The following is a 10,217-nucleotide window of genomic DNA, read 5'->3' as shown; positions in this document are numbered from 1 at the left end:
GGAGGGCTGAAACAGCAGGCAGTGCCTAAGGCTCCATTTCACACAAGTCCAGACCTGTACATAGAGCTGTTGTAAAATATCACTGTTGCAACTAAATAAGAGTAACTGTAAATGTCCCTTTGTGAGATGCGTCAACACAGTGTGATACACAAGCCTGTTGTAATATAAGAGAACTGTAGCTACCAGTCAGTCTGTGTGTACTAGTCCTAAAACTTTGCAGCATGAATTAAAAGATTGCTTGCGAGGGGTGGCAAAAATGGGATGATACTTAGACTTGAAGTCCCTGGGGGGGCCCCCAATTTGGCTTATGCTGGGGGCCCCCAAAATGCTAACATTGATCCTGGTATTCACACTTTAGCAGAAAGTATTTTAAAGGAAGGGAGCATGCAGAATTTGAAAATGAATACCAGCATCACAGCATAATTCAGGCATACCTAGGATTAATTCATCAATAATCTGTCCTTTAGTCAAAAAAGCAACACTTGAGCAACCATAGGGAACTTGAAAAAGGAATAATAACTATGCTAAGGTAAAAGTCAACTATTCATACCTGGTTCACTTCCTTCATTGATTTCTTTTGCTGAACCACCAAGTGTGCTGACTACAGACTTTGCTGCAGTAACTTCATCATCACTGACCCCAGTGCCTTTCCACAGATAAACGCTTTGTGGTGTTTTCAGTACAAACGCATCATTGGAATTTAGAGATGAAGCATCAGCCTTAACCTAAATGACGCAAAACACACCAAAGTTTTACATTTTAGATCTTCAAAATAAAAGAATGTCAGCACATCCAACACAGACAGTAGAGGGTAATAAGATGTGCTGAACATGCTTGGAATTTATGCCACAGTATTGCAACTTACCAAGTGCCACAGTATTACAACTTACCAAGTGCCACAGTATTACAACTTACCAAGTGCCACAGTATTACAACTTACCAAGTGCCACAGTATTACAGCTTACCAAGTGCCACAGTATTACAAGTTACCAAGTACCACAGTATTACAACTTACCAAGTGCCACAGTATTACAACTTACCAAGTGCTACAGTATTACAGCTTACCAAGTGCCACAGTATTACAGCTTACCAAGTGCCACAGTATTACAGCTTACCAAGTGCCACAGTATTACAGCTTACCAAGTGCCACAGTATTACAGCTTACCAAGTGCAACTCATCACTGATCCTCCCCATTTTATTTTCATTCTGTTAAGTAATGTATCTATACAGTAATTCATAACACCCCCCCCCCCCACATACCTTCATACTCTAATATAAATAGTGGAACTGATATTTCAACTAGGCCTTTTTTCAGAAATAATGTGAAACATAAAAACAAGCACTTGTCAAATTCAAATGTAAAGCTGCTCTGAAACTGTACTGAAGCATTAGCTGTTAAAGATGTAAAGCCAAAATGACTGCAGGGAAGGAACATACTTCACTTTAATCCTGGCACAAAACTAAGTTGTTTTAACAAGTATTGTTGATTGCATGGAGGCTGTATACAGCAATTTGCTGCCGATCATGGGAATCGGCATGCAAAAGCTGGACAGTGCAATCGGGAATCAGTAGTCTTTTGCTGAAGTTCATAAATTAAAAAACAACATATAAAATAGTAGAGGAACAGACAAGCATTCTAGTAATAAAAGTGTTCTGTTATATCAGAACAGAAGTAAAGAATGTGATAATGAATTTTAGCTGAATTCTTAAACACAGCAACATCAAACATCATCTTACGTTTGTTTAGTAAGGTTTAAACTACCGAACTAATGGTTAAAGGTGTATGGTAAGATCATTGTGGAAAAGCAATGCCAACATTTTAAACTTGATAAAAAAGAATGAAGACGTTCCTATTAAAACCACTTATTGAGCATGGTAAAGCAATATACCTCATTTTGCTGGTGATTAAAACAAATCATGCTGTTTTCCAAACATTACTTATCATGTTGAATATGTAGAATACTTTGCTGTTGATTAAACATTGACATTGCTTTTATAATTGACACTTATGAAGAAACAGCATGCAGATATTTTGATTGCATTCCTTTAACAAACACTCTTGCTTTGGGAAACGTTAATATAAAATGTTCTGTTGTTGATTCAAAAATGATATTACTTTCACAAGCAATGCTGACTGTAGTAAAGTAATATACAGCATTTTGTTAAAAAGTACACATTACTTTTACGAGTACTGCTGATCGTGCTGCAACACAACAAAGTATTTTGCTGCTAACAAAAAATGAAATGCATTCAGAAGTGTTTTGGTCAAGGGGAAGCATTCAGCATATTACAGCTAATTACAAAATGTCATTGCTTTCCAACTGTTAGTGCTCATAGGGAAGCAAAATACAGACATCTTACACTTGGAGATACCAGTGCACAAATTACTAATCATAAGATGGAGACTGAGAAGTAAAAACTTGAACCTAATAACATAGCCAGGGCAAGTAGCATTTTAAATAATATAAGAGAAATATAGAATTGTAAAGTATAATGAATAGCAGTTAAAGCCCTGAAATACAGCATGTCATATATATTACTGAAGCTGAGACCTACTGGAAAGCAGTTGTGCTATCACTTGGAGATGCTATGTAGGTCTAATTTCAAAAGATGTCTGCAGCATTTATCAGTGATAGTAAATCACTTTAAAACGTGTTTTTATACCTACCAGCTGCTCTACTGAATCTGTGTGCTGCACCTGCGCATGCACAAACAAGCACAATAAACAAACTAAGCAGAAGGGAAAGTAGAACAGGGCACTGATGTGGCAGCACAGTCACCCAGTTGCTAACTTTACTGCCTTGCACTGGTCCACTGTCAATGCAGAGTCAGCATGTTCTCCCCATGTCTGTCTGAGTTTTCTCTGTGTAATTCGGTATCTTCCCCAAAACAAATTGGTTGATTAGCTATTCTACAGATACCATAAACATTGCATTTATGATTAGCTTTGTGGCCAGGGTCAGATTGCTATGAACCAGTTCGCTTATCCAGTAAACAAATTAATAAATTAATTTAAGCAAGTGAAACATGCAGCTACATGTTTTTGGATGGCAGAAAGTATGAAACAGGTTAGACAAACAAAGGGGTATGAATAGGTTTTAAAGAAAGTGCAGTCATGTGAGTATATTCATCAGATGTTTTAGTAGGACCATTGCTGGAATATGATTCATTACCAGTTACTTTTGGTGCTTTACGACTATCCTCTAAGAGATGTCCCTAGCCCAAGACATAGACTGTTACACAACTAAAAGGTACTGCACACCATGTTTAGTTACTTTTGCCAGGATGTCCCTAGCCCAAGACATAGACTGTTACACAACTAAAAGGTACTGCACACCATGTTTAGTTACTTTTGCCAGGATGTCCCTAGCCCAAGACATAGACTGTTACACAACTAAAAGGTACTGCACACCATGTTTAGTTACTTTTGCCAGTATGGCTACCAACAAATGTATTATCTCGCTCTTACAGCCAAAAAACAACCAATTTCCAATCTGTAAAGCCTCTAGAGGCAAAGAATGCTGCTTTCCCTAACTTGCAGACTTTTCTGGAGTAGGACTCATAATATATTCTTGAGGAACTCTAGTCAGTGGAGGACTAACTATAGCTCTGCAAGACTTGATTCCTCCATTCACCTGCAGTCTTAGAACAGAGGATGAAAGGTTCCTAGAAAAAAACGTAGAAAAGTGGGAATCTATACAGTTGTGTCCTTGATTGAATCCTTTTGGTTATGTTCATCATCAAGGTCATTGGGTCACTAACATTTATTATTCATGGGGAAAAGGACTAAGGAAGGATCTGCCCCATGGGGATAAGGAGATCATACATATACTGCAGGACAGGTATAGCAAGGCATGTCCCAACCCTAGGCTGACACTCCAGCTTACCAGCTTGGTGAAGGTGGGCACTATACATCAGGCGGTTTCCTCACAAACAGTTAATGGATACTCAAATGAAAGCTGCTGTGGTGGCTGCTTCCATGGTAGGGTGATTTCTTAACTGGGCCTTCTAGGTGCTTTCCTTTGCTTGCATAAAAAGATGTAGTGCATTTTGCCAGACATTTTGATAAAACCTTCTCAGACAGGTCTTACCTGTTTGTTAAGTAAAAAGCAGGCTAAACAGACTGGCTGAATTATTTGATTTTTGCTAGATAATACCTGAGTTGCATGTTTCTACAGAAACAAAATAATAATCTATGAAAATGCGAACCCCTTCATCTCAGGCTTACTGCTCTCTTCAACTTGTCACTGTAACCTACAGCTATCTCTTATGAAAATATGTACATAGGATCTTTACACTGTACTAATCTGTCGCTATTTCTACTATATTCTATAACGATCTACTGCAAACTTCTTGCACATTACATACCTGACTCTATGTTTTATTTATTTTTTATTGTGTATACTTTGTATTGTTTGTGTTGTTACATGCAACCCAGTCTGGATCTGCAATTGGTCATTTCTTTGTTCAGTGCTCTATACTGCTAAACAAATGTAAAATAAATTAAAACATTTACAAGGTGTAAGATCCTTTTGGCCTTGTTTTGTAGTTTAGGCTATTGAAAATCCCTCTTTTCTTTTAAACCTGCTTTTGGCAGATGTTGAGAGCAAGTGTGCAACACCACTAAAGACATACATACCAAGCCCAAGATCACCATTGCTTGGAGAAATGGGAATATTCTGAAAAATGGCAATTTCTGACTTAGCATATGTAAGTCTGGATTTTCAGACATCTGGTTTCCACATCACAGAACTCAGCAATGCAGGTGCTGAGATTTTAAAATATTACTTTGAAAGTAGCAGGGGGTACAACCAGTGTTGGTAGGGTGGGCATCCACTCTTTTGTTATTGGTCTTACAAAAAAATTAGAATGCAACATTTGCTATCAGTAAGAAGTAAGTTGGAAAGTCTTATACTTACTAGCCTCTCCAGAGCCTCTTGTAGATAGCTGGTTGGAATGTTTTGGGGGAGAACCCATCTGATGTCAAAAGTAATATGCAAAGGCCAGATATCCATTGCTTGTGACTAACAGCCATCATCCAGTCTGCAGGCCTGGTTCATTTTGCTGGGGGGTATAGTTGGCTACCCAGGATGAGCTCCAAGTATCTGCCCCAAAGGGGTCCCGTCACATGGGGATATACTAAATACCAGTCAAGGGATCAGGGGAGCACAAGCTAATGCCTTTCAGGATCCAAGGCCTTGGGACTTCAGTGGAACTGCCCAGACTACAGTGGCCTCTCGTTCTCTGCTTGTAGGATCTTTAACTATTAATTTCTTAAGTTCTTCCTCCCTTCTTTGTCTTTTCTCATTTTCAGGAGATTCCCCTTTTGGAATAACTAAACGGGCATTCCCCCAAAGAGGTGGATATCCCTTTTGATAACATAGCTGACTTGTGCTCAAAGAAGTTCTTTAACATCAAACCCTTTGGTGGATCATCTTTCTAATAAAGGTCACACAACACATTCAGAAGAAGGCAATTGTGGCCATTCACCAAACAAAAAGCACAGTGTACATAGCAGTATTTTATTGTGATTTGTCTTCCACTGGCATACTTGTAACTTTTTTTTCTACGGATGTCATTGACCTCAGAGAATAGCAGTCTAAACAATCCAAACTGAAAACAATTTCAACAGATATAAATGAAGACAGTAGAACATTCCCTGTTGATCATCTAGAAGGGAATAATTAATAGAAAGCTTGCTGAATAATCACTTCTTTTGACAAAATATAACTGAAAATTATGCTCACTACTCTCCCTGCCCTCCAAACATTATCTAAGATAGTGAGCAACATACTAAGGGAATTTTAAAATCTCTGGACATCATTGTAGAAGTAGACATTTGCCAGAGGCTGAATTCTGTGGATAATAAATCATGCTATAGCAGGGAGCCCCCTATAGTGAATAGAACAAAGGTCTATCACAGACTAGCAATGGGTCTTAAATACATGCATACAAGAATGCAGAGAGCATGAAAAGGATTACTGGAAAAAAAAACAATTATTTTCAAAATGTAAAATAAAATTTGACTGAATGTAAAATATGGCTACAGTGAAATAATCTCTCTCACAGGCATCTATTCCATTATCTCTATTTATTTGTTGTTGTTACTACTCTTGAAGAAGACCATAAAGTAGAAACACCAATTTTAACATTTATTATTTGTTTTTAGTGTTTTATACCCAAAAGTGTCTTGTTTACATAATGCTATTGTTTTACGCAGTTTTCACTCAAAAAGTTAGCAGACAAAAGTAATAAATGCTGGTATTTTATGAAGTCTTCACCTGTTAAAGTATTTCAAAGTTAATTAGAGAAGAAACAAGATGAGTCTTCTGTCTGAAATATTCTTTATCCCACTGAATAAAAAACACTTATATTACGTAATATGAATTTCTTAAAACTACATTTAAGCAGGGAAGCGAAAGAGGTGTTTATCAGAGCTAATAAACTGAACAGAGTTCTGTATAATTATTCCTTTACCGATACCTTTGTGAGTGTGGCGGAAACATAAGGACAAAAACGCAAATAAGGAAAGCTCACCTCCACTGCTCTGCTGGCTTTAGAAGTGCTGCATCGCACATGGAAGAGACGATTTGAAGCTGCAGGTGTTTGTCCAGACCCCCTTGATGTTCCCCCTGCATGGATAATGAGTGGTTTTCCTTTGAACAGACTCATTAAATGAGGAGGTTCTGACCCCTGTGGTACACGCACCTATTGAAACAGAAAACATTAACTTTTTATTACTACAGTGATACTATTTGATGTCAAAACACATGTTGTACACTACCCTAAAGGCTATCTTGTATTATTGTTTCTGTATTTAACAAGAGCAAAGATAAAGAAAAACATCAGGTAGCCTACATGAAAAAGTTTAAGCAATATGTTTTCTGTGTAACTGGTTATTTCATGTAAGCAAGCAAGTATTAACAAGAACCTCCAGGACAGTTTTCCATAACTTACTACCTATGAGAGAAAACTGGAACATCTCAGTACTGGAAAGAGTGCAGGTTTTGAACTTGTGTTCTGACATATTCACTGGTGCTGAGCTAAGGCAAATGTAGGCAGAGTACCATAGAATCAGCTGTTGAGAGGCTAACAGTCATGTGGCAAAGGACCAGTTCTACTTTCTTCTGTGAAGCTATGGTCTTCACCTTCATAGTCTTGAAGCTAGCCCCAGATACAATGAGGAGATTGTACTCTTATCTACAGTGTATACAGTGTCTAGCTCATGTATACCAGCATTTCATGTAATACATACAAATGTTAAGGATTACCTGCACTGAAACACACTTGATTTGCATGTATGAAGGCCCACACAGCTTTGCATGACTCCAGCCCTCACCCCCGCACAAAGTAACAAAAGTTCTCCCTGCCATTAGGATCATAAAGTGGGGATCAGAGATGAAGAAGAGGAATAAATGAATGACCCATTAACTGGTTTGGATGGACAAATGTCTGAGGTCAACAAAGGAATGGAACACAAAAGCAAATATTAAAAAAAAACTTCTGATCTATACAGGAGTTGAAACTTCTGGATAGAAAATAATATGTTAATCATACAACAGATACCCTCCTGGATGATGTAGTTCCACTGTGTGTTGTCTGAGTCACAGTGAAACAACTGGCCAGGAAGCATCTGCAGAGGTTTTGCAGCAATCTCAATGGACCATAGCATGTTTTTCAGCTGATATATGTGCATGTAAGCTTTAGCATGATTACAAGAAAAGAATAGATGCATAGGAATCCATTACATCAACAAAGTCGAAAAGGGGTCCAGTGCACAAAAATGCCCTTAAAGAACCTAGGGTTTCCCTGTAAGGTGCAATTCAGTGCAGAATACTACAGATGTGCAAGTATAAATCTGTGCCAAGAACAAAGGTAATGATTACACAAATGCACTGTTAACTCATTAGCCATGAGAAGATAGTAATTGCAAAGTGCCTTCCACAAGCATGAGTAACTCTATTGCAGATTTCTAGCTGACCTTAATGTAAAACACGCTGGAATCGTAACTGAACTTGTAATTTATCTTATGCAGTTATGATTCAGCATGATTTTACATTAAGGTCAGTAGTTGATAAAGCAAGTGGTGGCAGCCAATCAGATTGTTGCAATCCAAGCCACCACTTGCAACAACATTATTTTCTTTTAGTTTTTATGAATAACTAGAGGGTCCAGCAGCAGGTATTTCTTTTCCTTCTGCAAATATTTGGCGATTTTACCTGCTACTGGATCCCTGTTTAGTACATTTGCAATTACTGCATGGTAATGACTGCTTGAAGATAAACAATTAGTGTGAGGTAGTGGCTCTCTTCTATTTTTCTGTTAATAGCAGTACTTCATAACACTGTCTAAATGTTCATATGGTGTAGCTCTAACCCTAGGATGAGTAGGCTTGTCCACTTTGTGTTCTGCATGAATGGTTCTGCAATAACCACATTCCGATATTTTCCACCTGTTTTGTTGCACTGAAACAGATAAATCAAAAACATTTCGCTGTAGAATATTCACGGTAAAAATAACTGTCAAGTCATTAGCGGACCCGCGATCTGATGTGCTGTGCCTTAACCGAGTCTGTTTTATATAATTTGTTGAGCAGGAACCACAGGATGTTATAGTAATTGTTAAAATGTTTTAATATAACATTCTAGATATGTTTTGAGGTTAGAGTGCTGAGTTATCACTGTATAAAATGTTTCACTTAAAATTTTGTGTACACAGAAACTTTGTCTTTAACAAGTCTCCTAACATTAACCGGAAGGCAGTGCCATGTGTCCATATTACATTGCAGTCATTTGCCACTTGTTATCATGTTACCCTCACAGCCTCACCTGGTTGTGGGTGCCATATATAACATTGTAGTTAGTACATTGTAGTTAGTACATTGTGTGATATAATGGAAAGCGAAATATTAAGATTTGGGGTATGTATTTTCTATAAACTGATCTTTGGAATATTTTAAGTTTATTGTGCCTGTATATATTCTATTGTTGCAGTCACAATTTTTAACAATAAAATATGTGTGAGGCCAGCAGTATTGTTTATCTGTGTTGTGGCTATTTTAACAGTAGATTAGCTTGATCGTTTTGGTTTCCATTCCTTGTGGTGTTGTTAATATGAAATATTGTACAGTGTTGCAAATTGTAATTTGAACTGTATTGCTATTGATTGTGGTGCAAATCTGAGTGTCTACTTGATGTATTTTTATGTATGTTATACTATTAATAGTAAACTCTGGGAACGATAATGTTGCTATGTTTGTGATTTCTTGGTCATACATCACAGAGGAAAGGATGTGGGTGGGGCAGACGAGTTGAATCTAAAACCTGCAAATGTCGATAATGTTGATCACTAAAAATGTTTTAGTATGTGTTTTACTTTGATACATAATGCTTTCATGATGTAGTAATCACAAATGAGGTATTCTAAAACTGTGATTGTATCAATGTAATGGCACATTTTATGAGGTATTGCAACACCATACATTTTTTTGGAAAAAGTGTTCTACAGAGGTATGATCACCCAAGGGTTGAGGGTTGGCATAATGGTTGGCATAATGGTTAAAGTTTTAACTCACATTCTTATCAAGGACAAAGTGACTAGGCTTAAAATGGTCCACAAAAGTAGCTGATTTGCCAATAAAGTTGTAGTGCCAGTGTAGTCAGCCTTTATCAGACCCACTTTTTGAGTACAGTGCCCCATTTGATATTAACTTTATCAAGGATGAAACAGTTGGAATGCCCTCAAAGGTTTTTCACTAGGAGAATCCAGGGTATGAATTCCTTGCCCTATACAGAGCACATTAAGATCTTATCTCTGTACTCAGTCTCTACTGGTTACTGAGAGGCAGCCTGTGCTTAGCATATAAGGCATCCTCATATCCAGGTGTGATGGATCTCATGCACATCTGCAAAACAAATGGCACTAGAAACATTAGCTCCAAGTACCTGAACTTTACCTACAACATAAACATAACTTTACGGATAAACCTGTATAGGTCTCAAAGGGTTCCTGTGCTATGGGATAAGCTTCTGTCGAAGCTGAGTACATCTGTGACCCTATTCAAAAGAAACCTTGGTCATTGGCTGGGAAATAAAAATGAACAGATAGTAAGTAATCTCCTAACATAAGTCTTGGCTATCTCTTTACTAAAATACCCAACCATGTAGACTTTCAAGGAGTTTGGAAGACAAAACTGGTTTATGTTGCAGGGCTAGGC

General features: G+C 37.6%; 1 protein-coding gene across 1 annotated transcript in view; it reads right to left on the bottom strand.

Annotated features, from left to right (window-relative positions):
- The window catches only part of LOC122813387 (adseverin-like), a 308,408-nt gene that overhangs the window by 83,094 nt on the left and 215,097 nt on the right, over nucleotides 1-10,217 (bottom strand). The window contains exons 12-13 of the mRNA XM_044085682.1: nucleotides 6,539-6,709; nucleotides 551-725 (exon numbers count right to left, since the gene is read on the bottom strand). Of these exons, the coding sequence (XP_043941617.1) occupies nucleotides 551-725; nucleotides 6,539-6,709 (346 nt within the window). The remainder of the gene's footprint in view (nucleotides 1-550; nucleotides 726-6,538; nucleotides 6,710-10,217) is intronic.

Source organism: Protopterus annectens, chromosome 10.part0, assembly GCF_019279795.1.
Source record: "Protopterus annectens isolate FY-2018-M chromosome 10.part0, PAN1.0, whole genome shotgun sequence".
In the NCBI taxonomy this organism is placed as follows: Eukaryota; Metazoa; Chordata; order Ceratodontiformes; family Protopteridae; genus Protopterus; species Protopterus annectens.
Note: the sequence above shows the minus strand (reverse complement) of the source record. Positions and strands in the feature narration are given on the sequence as shown.